General features: G+C 41.0%; 1 protein-coding gene across 4 annotated transcripts in view; it reads left to right on the top strand.

The window, feature by feature from the left end:
- stard13b (StAR-related lipid transfer (START) domain containing 13b) overlaps positions 1-16,242 on the top strand; it is a 71,433-nt gene that overhangs the window by 36,913 nt on the left and 18,278 nt on the right. The window contains exon 1 of one of the 4 annotated variants that reach the window (XM_044354834.1): positions 2,312-2,761. The exons of 2 other annotated variants lie outside the window; for them this stretch is intronic. In XM_044354834.1, coding sequence (XP_044210769.1) covers positions 2,638-2,761 — 124 coding nt within the window. In that variant the 5' untranslated portion in view covers positions 2,312-2,637. Of the gene's footprint in view, positions 1-2,311; positions 2,762-8,083; positions 8,518-16,242 lie in introns of those variants that run through there. One more of the 4 variants, XM_044354833.1, reaches the window with a different exon arrangement.

Raw genomic sequence — 16,242 nt, 5'->3', positions numbered from 1 at the left:
TTGAAATGTTTTACCCTATATGCTTCACGTGACCAGCAGAAAACAAGGTACTTGACTTGGCTGAACCCTGACCCTTCCTGAAAAGTCACAGGATCAAATGAAACAGGTTCTCCAGACAAGTGTGTATGTGTGTGTGCGTGCTTGTCCTCCAAGCTGCACTTTAGCCTGAGGTCTGAACAAATGGGGCTTAAAATAGTTACATGCTGATCACTGGCGAACAGGTTCCTCCCTCTGACCCATGCTGAACCACAAGAAGCATCTATATTTTCTCACACATCTTTCATTCCTGTGACCTGTTAAACCTTGAAATAGCGGTGACAAATTCAGTTATAGATCCGAGCGCAGATGAAAAGCCGTGACACGGTGAAAATGATTTAGTTCATTCGCTGTGATGTTTCGCTTCATTGGAAAGTTCGATCCGTAGCAGAGAATGAAGTGACTGAACTGAACCTGAAAGATGTAGTTAATGTTTTCATGTCAGATCCAGTAAGACCAGAGTTCACTGGGACTTTTACAAGCAGGTTTTTGGGTTTATTCCTCCTGACTGCACATAATTTCAGTTTAAGACAGAACAAATTGAAAACTGAGCCCCTCATTGATATTCTTCCCTCACCTGCAAACTCCTTTGTTGCGCAGATATCTCACTATGTGAGCTTGTAGTGGTCTGTAAATCCTGCTCAGTGGCAAATGGGGTCTATATACTTATTGAAATGCAGTAATGTTAGCTCAGCTTCACACGGAGAGGGCAGACTGAGGTCAGCAGAGGTTTGTTCATTTAAGAAACTGTCAATCTTCAGCCAGTTACTTTGTGTCAAGACTGTGTGTTTATAATGGAATTATACCTGTTATAACAGTAATTCCAGACGGTGAGCGAGAAATCAACGCAGCTGATATGATATCACCACTCTTAGGTCATGCACTGCCTGAATGGGCACACAATAATAGGAGGAAATTCCTAAAATAATTAAGGTATGATGATTGCTGAAGCTGCTGCTGTCTTACAGGCAGAAGAAACCTTATAGAAAGGACTTATCGTGTTTATTCTTTGGACAGAAGCTGAGATTGTCTTTTCTCTTCAGTATTTGCGGTGCAAGATATTGTGACAACAAAGGTAAATGGTGCTGAAACTGAACCCATGTCTTGTTAAAGGGTTGACCTACTCCAATCTACCCGTGGAGAACGCAGTGAACTCTCTTTAAGCTTTAAAATAATAGATGACATCGTCCTCGCAGGAAATTTAGATTAAAATCCTAATAATAGTTAATAAATAGCTCCATGTAAATCATATGTTTTAGAGGCATCCACAAAAAACGAGAAGCTGCTGCAGGTTAAGACAGTGACGAAAAATGTATATGATTCTGATTCAGTTATTTTTCAGTAGCTTGTCATATTGTTTTGCGATAATACTAAAGTATGAGACTATAGAAAGTGATTGCTCAGTTTTGAATTGTGTCATTTGATAGCTGCGGTGTGTGTTTGTAGTGGTGGTGGTGGGTGTTGAGTGGGTTGTCACTTATGATGCATTCAGGCACTCCTCGTTCATCCTCCCACTTAAAAGTCTTATACTTGAGTTGACAGAATTGCTGTTGGTCTAATACTACTTATAATGGAAACTGGTGGCTGTTTTATTTTAGTTATCATATAGCTCAGAGTTGGGCTACTGAACATAACTGTAGGTCATTTTGCCGGCCCGAATGTTTAGACCAATACTGTCGTTTTTCTTGTGAGGACAGGCTGAAATTACATGTAGTCTCAAAAAATATACAGCCGGAGTGTTCTCAATGCCATCAATACAGCTTATGCACAAAACATGTTGCTTTTTTGAGGTTATTACATTATCTTATGATTTCAAAGTAACATTAATTTACAGTTCTCCAGAAAAGTTCTCTTAACATACTCCAGCCTATCTGTTACCTGAACATTATATTGTTTGACAAAATTTCAAGAAATGCTCTATAGATGTTCTTTGGAAACATTAGTATTTACACAGCCATGACAGAACATTATATGGAGACCTACTGGTGATGGTCTTTAAAGGTTTAATGAAATATTGCCGTGTAACGCTACAAAAATGTATGTTTGCTGGGTAGTTGTCCATAAAATATGTGACATTTAATGTTAAACATTTTTAACACATTTTACCATCTGTTGTTGGCATTCCTCCTCCATGCTCTCCATTCCTCCTTCCCTTTCATGTGGATCATATGCGCTCAGCTCAGCTCAGTCGACATATTTCCCTAAGTACGTGAAGGCATCACGGCTGTGTAGCGCTCGCTGTGCGTGGATCCCTTCACACACACATACACACACACACAGAGGCGCGCGTACACACATCTGGTGTGAAGTGTGAAAGTCTGTCTAGGTGCTTTACTATCACATTGTTACTTTTCCTCATTTTTATTGATTTCCGTTTCAAAGAAGAGAGGAATATAGCCAATTTGTTTATTTTTTTTCTTGAAAATGGTGACAACTTCGTTTGAAGACCGGCCACTCAAGTCAAGTTTGCTGCTGGAATAGAAAAAAAAAAAACTTAAACCGGGAGAAGGAAAGGTGGTTTTCTGTCGGAGACTTTAACATAACGGGCTTGTGTGTGAGACCAGGAGGATTTTGTTATTATGTCCAAGTGGAGGATTTGCGATGACATCTAAAAGAAACTCAACTAAACTGAAGCTCCGGCGCTCTTTCAGCGAGCAGCTGCGGAGCTCCACATCCAAAGCCTGGGATTTACTCTGGAAGAATGTCAGAGAGCGGAGACTGGCAGGTCAGTAGCCCGGTACACGCAGCTCTGAGCCCGGTTTATCACACTTATAGCAGAGGGCAGCGGAGGTTAAACCACTACAGCAAAACCTTAATTCATGTTTTATGGCGGAATCATTCTAATGTTCAGATTGAAGTGATTGACTGACATGATTACGTGGTTTGAATTACAGTAAATGTGATATAGTCTTGCAGAAAAGACAAATATCTGGTAATTGTATCAGTTTCTGTTGATATTGGTAGTTATTTTCTCTTTTAAGTTCAGGCAACAAGTTAGATGCAGTATAGAAACATATTTATCCTAAAGTGACTGAATTAAAATGCTTCATGTGATCAAATCACTTAAAAAATGAAAATGTGACACGTTTATGTTCTAACTGTAAGATTAAATTAAAAGGGTACGCAGTTATAATGAACTAAAATATGAATGAACCGAATTTGAACACCGTCTGACCGATATAACAAAGCCTTTGACCCTGTCACACACGTGTAGGAAATCTCTGTACAGCGCTTTCACACTGACTTTATTCATCATAAGTGACGGCAGGCCTGATCCTGCCGCAGGGTGACGCTGATGGGTCACTTTTGTACCGAGAAACGGGAAGTACATGGAGGATGAATATGGACAATAGTTTAACATTTTCTCATTTGATTTGTGGTGTGAAGGCTCACAGTGAACCTTAAATTACCATAAAACAAATGAATAATGTAATTGAGCTTTCAGTTGTATTTAGGAAATGTAATTTTAACGTTAAATCAATTTTAATCAACAGTATTGCATTCTTATTTTTATATTCTAAATGTCTTGTCATAGACTTTCATTTTTCCATCAATAAAATTAACAATATTGCAGCTGTTTCTCAATCACTCTCTTTAAAATAGCATAAACCGTTTCATATAGTTTCAAATATAAACATTACAGATGGATTCGGCTTTATCTTGCTCTGTTTGCCAAAATGAATACGTGGCTGGAAAGACACATGGACCCAAGCTGTTTCCTAGCAATGCGATTCAAATGAAATAGTGTATATATGTATTTGTTTTAACCTCTTAAAACACTACACCTGTCCCTCGGGGAAACAAGACATGTTGAGCAGCCAAACATCAATTACACAGAACTTTGTCTTTGAATTCTAGTTTAAATCACAAGTTTCCAAACATAAAAATGTGCCGTATGTGTGTAAATTGTGTAAAAACACCTGACACCTTTACCATTTAATGTATTGTTGCAATCATTTTTAAATGACATTGGGCATTTGGAATCCCTGGACATATTATATGTTATACAGTGTTGAAACATTTCAAACTTATTTAACTTTAAACTATAAAGCTAGTTTAGGAAAGAGTCAAGTGAAACATTGAGAACGCTGAATGTTTAGAGGTTAATGTCTGTAGCAATGATGGAGTGCTGTGTGTGTGAAGGGAAGGGAGAACAATCACTTGTGTAGTAACTAAATTACACCACTAGGTGCAGTGAATTGTCCAGAGCAGTCACCTTCATGCCGGAAAAGCCACACGAATTACATCCTTCATCAGGAGGAGTTTAAGTGCTGAAGTCATGCAAATAAAGACCAGATGTTTCACTTCATACAACAGAACATATCTCACACTGCTGGTGTGCTCTGTTTGTTTAACAGTATTCAAAGTGGCCATTTCACACAAGGTTGTGTATTTTGTGCATGAAGTTTGACATGTGCTCGGCTCAGCTGTGCAGCCTGTTTGAGGCACTCGACTGATGCAGCAGCTGAGTCTTGCATTGTCTGGATATCTGACACATTAATCTCACATTCTCTCATATGCCGTAGATATCTTGGTGACGTGAGCCATGCATCTGGCGGTATATCCAGTCCTGAGGCCTTGAGCTTTGTACATACACACAAAACAATGAGGAGCCACATGTAGACCCGTCTGAAAGAGATGACTGACTTGACAGGTGGACAGAACATTGATTTACTTTTTTTTTTTTTTATCCCTGCAAGGAAACACTATTCTGTTCTCTTTTGCTTGGTGTGTTACAGAAATATATATTTTTGCAGTTTTTTGTGGCTCTGACGTTGACTAAATATGTAATCCTGATGTGATATTTGAGCCAGACAGCAGCAAACATTTTGGAAAACGTTTCCAAAACAGACTTTAGGGAAATCAAGAGAAGGAGCGGAGGATTGATGTGAAATTCAGGTCGGGTGCAGTACACCCCCTGACAGCTTATTTCTAACTCATCAGAGATGTACCTGGCCAGTCATTAAGGAAATTCATGTGTGTCAAATCACAGAAGCTAAACACTGATGGATGGAAGCTGTCACAGATACGCACACACTCGGGGACTCTGATCTGATGGACTTAAATTCTGTGCATCAGATGAGATGAGCAGACTGTTACACTGTATGTGTTCTCTGCTGCAGCGCTGAAGGTCACTATGCAGTGAGCAAATATGTTAAAAAAAACAAAACAAACTCCACCATCATCATCTACCGCTGGGGGATTAATAGGTGTTAACTGTTGTAGTTTGACTGGAAAGCAGGAGCCAAATACTGACTGATGTTATCATCACAGTCTGTATTGATAAAAATATATCGCAAGGCAATTTTAAAATACAGCAAGAAATTTGCTAGACATTCTCTAATATTCTTTAATATTTTTTTAAGAGCACATTTATTGAAATATATCTTGGGACTCACGTCAGTTTTGGGGAAAACCCAGTAGCTTCTTGCTGCTGCTCGAGGAGTGCTTACTACTACAGATGAGATTAAGGTCTGAATAATTTTAAAAGATCCTTAGTGTGTCAACTCTGAGTCACAGCCGTAGTGGGTTTAAAAGTCTGCAGTAGAGTGCCTGCCAACTTATACACCACGCCATTAAAAGGGGCTCTCCAAATGCTTCAGGTTACCTGCAGAGCAGCTCAACCAGTCCTACAGTATTAGTGTGATTTACTCCCAGACCTGAGCTCAGGATTCAGACATTTGATGGCTCATGAGGTGGAAATCTTCAGTCACACTGGGGCTATTCTTAAGCTTTAACCACAGGAAACGTAACCACGCCAGAGCCAGGACTGCCCAGCGTAGATTACATGTGTCTGCCTCTGAATCAAACCACATCACAGCAGTGTCTAAACCCCACTCAGCTGCCTCCATACTCATCATCCGTGGGCCCCGAGATTTGACTTCATGATTCCGAATATAAGTTTCCCTTTTGTAATCACACCTGGCTGAAGCTGAGCGCTGGCGTGGAGACTGGTTGAAGGCTCAGCATGTATTAAATGCCTGCATTTAAGCTGCATTTCAACATGGCTTTATTTGTCATCACACAATAACATTTACTGCCTTCACTCTAATGTACAATAAAACCCACTCAGTCAAGCATCTTGCAGAGCCTCGGTATGTATTTGTGCTTGTGTGTGTGTGTAATGTGAGTCTGGATTCTTGTTGCCATGCTGTATAGTGGTTGAGCTCTGAAACCCAGACGCAGGCGTGTTGGAACAAGTTTGATAAGGACTGGAGTCACTGTGCCTGACACACAGCACTCCCACTGAGGACACACCAAAGCCATTTCTTCATGGCATGCAGCACAAAGTTAAACACAAGGACATCCAAAGAGTGCGCTGCAGATCTCACCGCTCTTTTGCAATCCCCACTGAGGTATTTGAGTGCGGACAGACGAAAACACCATTAATCTCATTCATTATGATGTTGCATAGCAGTGGTTGATTGATTCTGTAATGCGATACGTATGATGCACTGGGTGAATTTCTTTGTCTAGACGTCTAGGGAAGAAGAAAACACAGAAACGGGTTCAGGGAGATGCATGCTGCCACTCACTTCTAGCATCTGACACCTTAAATGTACAGTACAGTATGAATGAACACAGGTGTTTGAGTGTGTAAAAATGACTCACCACTCAATTAAATAATCTAAATAGTGTCTCACCATCACCTTGTAACTAAAAAAAGCAACAATCACGTATTAAAATAGCTCCACCTGAGGGTGTGGGCAGGGCCATTAAACCCAGGAGAAGTTTATGAAAATGTGCAGCGGGCTCTGAAGTGTGCTGCTGAATTGTGGTCTTTGTGAGCTTAAGCTAGGGTGGATTTTGCCAGCCAGGGAGAGGAACAGACAGGGGCTGTGTTTAACTTGGTCGCTTGCCCATTTGTGCTCTATTCACATGTATGGCGCCATGTTACTACTACACAGGCAAGCCTGTATGCAGATACCAGGACGGTGACAAGGAGAGTGGCTGGGGCCCTGACTGGCACTGGGTGGGTCTGCTTGTGCGGATGTAGACTTCATTTCAGGTGTGAGGAGACCGTTGTTCCATGCAGTAAATCGGTTAACACAAGGCACAAGTTTAATATTTCATTAGAAGTTATCATCCCAAATGGTGATCACTCCCATATTCCATGTTGCCAGAGCATTGTTTGATTGTGTCCCAGTTCTATATTACATGATAATTAAGCAGGTTTTGAGTATGTTGTGTGTTCACACTGAAAAAGTGGAGCTATTGAGGGAGCTCACAGCTGAACAAAATAAAAAGAAAATGTGGATGATGGTGAAACAACTCCAGGAAGATTTCAGAAAACAAAAGATAAAGTATTCAGCTGACAACGATAATAAAGTTCTTTCCAAAATTTCTTTTTTTTCTAGCATTTAGCCTTTGTTTTCAACTCAATGTATTATGACTCAGTATTTTTGTTATGTAATTCTTCCTGCTTCAGCAAGTCCTTTTTTGACCCTTTGTTTACTAACTGCAAAACTGCGTACTATGAAAAGTATATTGTGAAGTACAATATTATTAATATGTAGTATGGAATTGGGACACAGTTACATTTTTTTGTATCAGGAAAGGCTTTAATTTCCTGCCACTGAAGGCCATTAGATCTAAACAAATGACATGCTGAAGTCTGATCTTTCCTTTTGTGTTGAGTAAAGGGGATCTAGGTCACTCATATGTATTCAAGCTAAAATTTCTTTTTCCCCTGAGGAGCTGACACTTTGAGGAGACCTGCTGAGAGGCCTTACTGCGGCTGGAAGTAGGGGTTAGATGGTGGGGGTGGGGGAGCCGAAATTTGCATTCTCCAACTAGGAAAAACAACTTCTCTCTCTCTTTTGGTCTCCTCTGTAGTTTTCCCTAAATGGTTCAGACTCACTCTCGCCCAGTAAACTTGGCACCTGTGTGACCAGCAACAGCAGATGAGTTGTTCTAGTGCAGGGCGGGTCCAAAAACCACTATTTTTGTAAGCCCTCCCACACCCCTCTTTCTTCCACTCCTGCTCTCCTTACTCAGTTCATAGGCATTCCAATGGTATTTATATTTCCCTCCAGAGCAGGGGGAAGTTGACAAGCGTTCACACAGACATTGGATTCAGCTCAGCAAGGTGGGCAGTACTCCTACTGCTTCCTTGCTATTGGCCTCTCTGCGGTCACATGACCTCCAGAGCTAGACTGAAGTGTTGGCACTCCTCCCCCTAGGCTCCACTCTGCCGTCCCTCTCAGCTCACTTTGGGCTTTTTGCGCCTGTATGTGAAGTTTTCTGTTGGTGGGAGAGTGTGTGGGTGAGTGTGTATCAGCCAGCGGTCAGCTTGTTTGGGGTAAAGTGTCTCAGTTATGTTTCGGGAGCTCCCAGAATCCACAGGCAGCGAATGTCTGGGCAGCATGACCCCAGAGACTCAGGATATCTACCTGAGAATGGACCATCACTGCAGACGTTCTGGGTACAGGCTGGGCAGGATCATTGCCAGGCAGCAACTGCTCAAGAGGATCGCTAGAGGTAGGAGAGGTGTTCAGATATAAGTGACAGTTCAGACTATGGTCTTTTGGTTCGTAACCAGCTCTTATATGCTCTGCCTGAAGAGTCAGCTCTTAAGTACTCTGTTAAAATTAATCCTTCTCTCTCATACTTGATGGAATGCTAGAAGTAAATAAACACATAGCCAACATAGTGAGGAAGATACGACACATAACTAAGAATATGAAACTATGAAGGCTGGATGGTGCCAAGTGAGCAAGGACATTACAGTGTTTCTTTGGGAACAGCTGATTGCCTTTGTCAAATGTCAGTTCTCATATCTCATACTCTTGTTTACTTGTTTTCTAATGAACGTGAAATTCAACAGGAATAATCTGAAAAACAAATACAGCGGTTCCTGTACACAAAGCCAAACTTGACCTTCAGCCAGTAAGTAGTCAAAAGTTAAATGGTGGAAAGCACTTAGTATTGATAACAAGCACTAAAAGGTGATAAGCTGTAGGACCAGTTATATAACAAGAAGTATACCCACATTGCAAACAAGAGATATCGATGAATGTCTTGCCTGACAGTTTTACAAGCCCTCAGCTCATTGGTGGGCTGCTGTATGTGGTCAGCAGAGCAATAGTGATGTTTTTTTTAACCACAGCCGGACCTGACCTTCCACTCAGCTTTCTCCAAAGCCATGTAACCTCTTGACTTTGAATTTATCTGGAGATTTAAGGTCAGTCCTGAGAGGGGGCAGGGCAAGCAAAACAATAGAGAGAACAAAACATTGCCACTCCCCCCCCCCCCGCCCTCCCTCCTGCAGGTGTGAGTACCCTGACTCTGGATCAAAGGGTGTCTGCATTTCATAACAGAAGAAGCTTCACATAAGTAAGCTTCAGCCATCACATAGCAACACATCAGCATACTTTTCCTCCCAGTCACATTAACCGGAGTATGAGTCGGATAATGCAGCCTCTTGTGTGGGCATGACTGCCTGTATTATAGAGGGCCAATGTTTTGTGATTACGACGACATGACACATACACGGTGCTTATCATTGGATTGATGTGTCAAGACGTCCCGGAGCTGCGTGTACATACATTTGTTTTCAGGAGGAAATCTTCATGATCTGATGTTTTCAGACGTGTGCGGTCATGTAACGTGGCATGTGTTTTTAGATTACAGATGTCTGGTTTGACAGCAAACCAACAATTTTGGTCATCTGTGACAAGGATAGAAAATATGTTCATGTTTGAAGTGGGTTTTTTTGGAAGTTAAAACAGTTTTTATTTGCATGTTTATTGTAAGGTATGATATTCTTGAGGAGTGGCATAAATGTGTGTGTTTGTCATCTGACATCTTTCATTGTCATTTTGGCATTTTCTGTGTGGTTTCAAACTGCTGTCGAATAGCCTTTGAAAACTCCTCAGTGCTTAATATGTAACCAGATTAAAAGAACGTTCCACGTGTTCCATCAGCAAAAATACAATCTTCAAATGTTAACTATTTCACTATATTTTAAACTTATGAATAAATAATCACAGACATTGAGGTGCTGCAGATATAGAAAAGGATGTGCTGAGGTGTGTTGTGTTTAGTCCTTAGTGTGTGGTGTTTTAAAATGTTAAAAATGTTACATATCAAGGCTGAACCCAAATGCAGACACTGGGCAAGCAGGTAAGGTGAGAAACTTGGCAAAGGCTTGGCATAGGGAATCCCAAGGATGTGAGCTGGCTGGTGGGCTTGGTGGCCAGGCCAGGTGGGTAGGCAGGCAGGTAATCCTGGAGACAAGGAGAACAGGTGCAAAGCAAGCTGGTATGCAGGCAAACAAACTAGCAGACAGGCCAGACAGGCAGGAAGATTGACTGGCGTCAGAGCTAGAAGTGTGGCACATTGACAAACCGTGAATGGCACAACGATCCAGTGAGGACTGGCTGTCGGTGCAAGGTCCTTTTTTAGGGAAGTGGTGATGGCTTGATGACAGGCAGGTGTGCTGATTCCAGATGATGGGAGGGTGTGCAGAGAGAGACAGAGAGAGAGACAAAGGGCAAGGGGAATGAACAGACAAACAGACAAAAAGACAAAACAGAAAAGACAAAAAGACAGACAAAACCAAAACACACCAAGCACACATCCCTCATACTAAAAAGTCTGAAAAAAACAAAAACACTCTCACAACAGGCAAGCAGGTGTCACACTTGCGTTAACTAAGAGGAAGCAAAGGCTCTAAACCACAGCAAATATTTACTTTCCAGTGAATTAACCCCACATGATATCAAACTGTTTATGTAAGAAATTGAATACAAATTCTCACCAGTGTCCCTAACCACACATGGTGGATAATGCAATTATCTCAAGGTGTCTGTTTCTTTGAGAATAAATGATTAAAACTGTATGTTTCAAATCTAATTTTAGCTAGGTTGGGTTTTATGTGCTTTCTTAAGTGCTATGATTATGTAATTTTCACCAATCTTCTTGTCTAATTTTGGTAATTTTATTTTTTTTATATAGCTTGCCTTAAATGTCATAATTGAGCAATTTTCTTACAGTGTAGCAGTTTTCTCGAATTTTTCTCAGGAGAGGAGCATTTTAGCCCTATACGAATCTTATTTCCTCATTTTGTCTCTTGCATACCTGTTTAAAATGCCAGAGATAACAGTGAGGCAGTATTTTAAAGGTCTGAATGCGGAGTGTGTAGAGCCAAAGGATTGACCTCCATGCGTTGCAGTGGCTCCTGCATTCCAGCTGGCCGGCCCTGTTGACATAGCAGGTTGAAAGTGAGTGGAGGCCATGGTGATGGGCAGAGTTCCTCGTGTATTGTTTCACCCCAAATTCCAGGGAAGCCTGTCGGGTCTTAGTCACATTTCCGATATGATGGTATTTCAAAGCTACCAGAGCTGTGTGTGCGTGTGGGTTCTTGTTCAGTCCGCTGTGATTAGCTACTGACAAAAAGCTGGGATTGATTGAAGGTTCCTATTGTCCAAAAATTCCGCTTAAAAGATCATAGCGGTTTGGAGAGTAAATGGATATAAATGCACACATATAAATCACATGTGTGATGTCAGATGGAACAGACAAGTTGTGGATAGTTGTTCAAGGGAAAGGGCCTGTTTTGATTGAGGGGGAATGTGTCTTCTCTCCTGAAAATATTCCTTGGGTTTTAGAGGAGTATTCCATACTTCATCACTCTGGACGGGCTACTGTGTTTCTGCAGCTTTCTGGTCTGTCTGCCTCGATTCCTCCCTGCTCGGCCCATCTGGAATCCAGATTCTCAGGATTTCTGCATCTGTTGTTGCTACTCATGCATCAGAAACAGGGCTGTTACAATTACCTCATTTAACATTATGTCTAATTTGGCCTAATTCAAACTCTTTGAATTAGAACACATTCTTTACTCGTTCTTGCTTTGCTATACAAATTCCTAACAAACTAGTGTATTTGGAGCCATTTCTACCATCTCTAAGCTAATTTTTTGAGGGAAAAGCATTTACCTTTGACAACTGTTAGAGTGTATGCACTTCTATAAAACTGTTAATTATCTTCAGATCTACCATGGGACATGGTTGGCCCTTCTGCTTTATGGTGTATCAGGAAATGTTCATATATTGATGGTTGTATTTTTGTTGTATACATAGAATTTGACTACTACATTTAATGGTAATTTCAGTAAATGTCTGGGAATAAAATTAATGAATCATCACCATATAGGAATATGGCCCAAACAGTGTATCACTACATTATAGTTTTCAGCTGTTTGTGTTCTGCAGCAAGCTGAATAGTTGACACCAGATGTTACCAGCTGTTTACAGATCATTTTAAAGCTGTGACAGTATTCCTGTTTAGCCATGGAAAGTCCTTGAAACTTCATCGGGGCTTTGGTAGAAACCTTGAGCAGCTGAATGCTACACCGTGACTAAAAGCTTGCTTGCTGACAGTAGCTGTTTGGTCCTTTTCCTCATTGAGGCCTGTTGTGTTTTGAACAAGAAGCTCTGTCCAGTGTGACCCCTCCATGGCCCTTCTTCATGGCTTATTGACCTTGGTGCAGCGAGCGGGCTCCGATCTCTGCCCTGGAAAGGCCATTAGTGCATTCTGCTGTGGTTGAGGACGTTGGCCGTCTCTTGTCAAATGACAAGATATTGCGTGGCAGCTGTGTGCTTGTCAGTGAATCTATGAGTCTGTGTCCTGGAGTTACAAAGCGTGCCTTTTATTTGGCTGTCATGGCTGACAGGCTTGTGTCTTTCAGGTTAACGTGCTGTCAGCTACATTTGTTCCCATGCTGGCACATTTCAGTGTTTGTACTGTACAGTACTTGCACATTGTTTGTCTACATTTCTGTTTACTCAGTACTAAATGTACTTGAGGTTGCTTGTTTTTTTGCTGTATTCAACTAAACACCTACAGTTTTATATCAAGGTTTAGAGAAGTTTAGTGATAATATTTTAATCTTTTGCAAAGTAAAAATGTATGTTTCTTAGAGAATATGTTTATAGAGAAAGCCCTCTCTGGTACTAGCAAAAAGTTTCTGAGCAAGATTATGTGTGTAACACTTTCCACAGAGTTTAAATTCTTTGCATAGAAAGAACAGGAACACTTAAGCTTCAGAGAACAAGCCATAGCCTCCATCCTCTGCTCTTCCTCTGACTACTAGACCGGTAATTGTTAGAAACCAGCACTGAAAAGAGGTTTGTATTGTTCTCTCTTTTAAGAGGTTGTAACAGTAAAAAGGGTCTTTGTGGAATCTAGTTAGATGCTGCCCTCTCACTCTCTCAAAAGCACTGAATTATTCATCAATGGTCTGCTACAACATGTGGCACGTTAGATCATCTGCATGTGAAACAAACATAACTGCTCCTTGATTCAAATAGAGGTTTGATACTAAGTGAGGATGTAGCCTTCCGCATTGCTTACTTAGTTCACATGAACCCACTCAATCTTAAATTCATGAACCAGCTTATTGTAGATGTTAATGTTATGCAGATTTTGTTTGCTGCCTTCAGAGGGCAGTAAATAATACTGACAGGGAGCGAAAAGCAGTTTTGACAGTGTGATTAGCAGGTTGTTTACCTCTAGCACTACAGTCACTGCACTTTAAATAATTAAATCTATGGCTTACACTCTTGTTATGTGCCTCTGTTATACAGGTACTTAATATATATTAAAAGACTAAAAATATAATGTTTCATGAGGGTATACTGGTTGTGCCGTGGCTCAGTCTAACACCTTTTGTATGCTCTCCCCTTGTTTGTGTGTTTCATCTGCAGGTTAGCTGAACTGGGGAATTTAGCTGTGAATGTGACTGTTTATATGTGATAGCTTTGCAGTAGACTGCTGAATTGTCCTGGGTGTATCGCGCATTGCATGCTGGTATAGTTTATCATCCCCTGTAATCTTTAACATGATAAGCTGGTTAAAGGTTTAGTTTTAGAAAGTGGATTGATGGTTAGATGGAGGTATGTTTGCCTTGTATTTTTAACCTTGCCAGCAGCAAACATTATACCTGCTTATATCAGCATTGTTATTGTAAGTATATTTGTATGCTGTGCTCAAGTTTTATAAACCAGCAACATGAAGCAATCATGTCCAGATTTCTCTTGGAATGATTTCTGAATTTTCTGAATCAGTTTCTGTCTGAAAGTGATTGTCCAGATGGATGCTTTATCATGACATTAAATTGGAAAAAGATATTTTGGTTATTTTGTTTTTATTCCTCTGTATTTCTCAAATCTACCAGGGGAAAAAAAGGATTATATATCCACTTGAATCCAAATTACCTACTACAATACTACTTAAAACAAACAGAGATTCACAATTTATTATAGATCTATCCCTATGTACTGTAGATCTAGATCACCATCAGCAGGGATAGAAAGCGTCTGATTTGTCAGCAGCTCAGAGTGGCTCTTGGTGTCTATCCTACATCACCAGCCACTGTTTCCAAAGCCAACACGTTGGTCATTTCCGGGCCTGCTGATAAAGAATGGGTAAATGATTCAGAATCTTGTAACGGCCTGGAACAACCCACGTTTGGTATATAAAGGTCACATTCATAAAGCTTTGTCGGTTCCCGATTTTTGCCTGTAGGTGGTAGGCAGAGCTCATATCTTTCTCTTGTATGAATTAGTGTAGCTCCCACTCAGTCAAAGTAGCTGACAGCTGCCACATGTGCAGGGCTAATCATTTGCTAAGTGCGGATTTCAGAATGCTTCGGTTGCACTGTAACAGGAACGGAAAGTCACACATTAACAGATCCACGTTGGAAAACTTCTCCTGTTCTCAGGTCTTTTACATTCCACAGATTAGAAATGCTAATTCACGAAAAAAAAAAGCCTTATTAACCTACATCCAGAAAATAGTACACTAAATATGTTTTGACCCTAATAGTCATTTCTCAGTCATAAGAAGGGTTCTTTTGTGAGTAGTCTTAGGGATCTGGGCTGATTTTTTTTAAAGCTACAGCAAATTTGTTTGGAATAAATGAAACATGTTTTAAAAATCTCAGTTTACATTTTATGGATTTATGTTTTACGAAGAGGAAAGCAGCAAATCTGCTCATCTAAAGACAATACATTTCACATCAATATCAAGACAGTAGAGATAACAGTCAACTAATGTGCAACACCCAGCTTTAAATCAATTTGAATCTGTTATACAGCTGCTATTTCAGGCTTAACTCCAAAGCACATTGCATTCTTACCATGGTTCATTATATAGCACATTTTCCCCTCTGCATCTCAACATGTTAGAGTTCAAACACTTGGCTGCCCTCCTGTGGTAGAAATGTGCATTGCATGCTATTAGCTGGAAAAACTGACAGAGGCAAAGGCAGCATGCATCCAGACCTCAGACATTCAGCCGCTGTCTCTTCACTTTATAGGCCTTTCAGCCAGGGGGTGACTGTCTGAACACAGCCTGTCATTCATTGCCACGCATGACAAATGGCCCCAGTTCTTATGTCAGCGCTCTGTGTGTGCGTGAGGGAGACACTCTGTGGACGCTCTGATAAAGCACAACAATTGCTTAGCTCTCTCCATGGGTTACATTCTTGATAAGCTTCGCCGCACCTCATCATCACACCACGTGCTGACAGTATCATCACTGCTGCGACTCAGAGGTCCGTTGCATGAGTGCTGCGAGGCTCCTGAGGCTTGTGGCCGTTCACTTTGATGTCGTTAATTAGGACTAGTGTCCCGAGGGATGGCTCCATGCTTTTATTGCGGAGGTCCTGAGAGGGCTTTCTCACGGTAGGGGCCCTTGTTCTGGCATTGGCCCCCTCTCTACCCTCTGACTCTCTGAGGCCATTCCCAGAGAAGGAGGGAACCCCATGTAGTCCCCTCTGGGATCCAGTCCAAATGAGAGGGAGGTGGACCTAATGGGGCACCACAGGATTTGACTTCAGAAGAGTTTCTTCTGGATGTTTTTCTACTCCTCTTTTACCAGTGTCCTGTGCTTTACAGAGCCGTGGGCACACATGAAACATAATTTGTTATTTTAAAGTATTTTTTATACTTATTAGCTTCTGCTGAACTTAGAAGGGCTTTCATCATGAGACGTTTGATTTGTGTGCTTGCCGCAACCTGTGGAACATGTGTTAATAACTTTCCAGTCAATTCTTTTCCATGTTTGAGTCAAGATTTTGGGTCAGCTGGCTGAGTGTTTGTCAGTAATTCATAGTCATCCGCCTTTAGTTGTGTTATACGGCGCTCTTGGAAAACCAAATTATAGGGTTTATATAGGCTATCAAAGGGAAGGAAGAATTAC

The sequence above is a fragment of the Thunnus albacares genome, chromosome 6 (genome assembly GCF_914725855.1).
Source record: "Thunnus albacares chromosome 6, fThuAlb1.1, whole genome shotgun sequence".
Classification (NCBI taxonomy): Eukaryota; Metazoa; Chordata; class Actinopteri; order Scombriformes; family Scombridae; genus Thunnus; species Thunnus albacares.
Note: the sequence above shows the minus strand (reverse complement) of the source record. Positions and strands in the feature narration are given on the sequence as shown.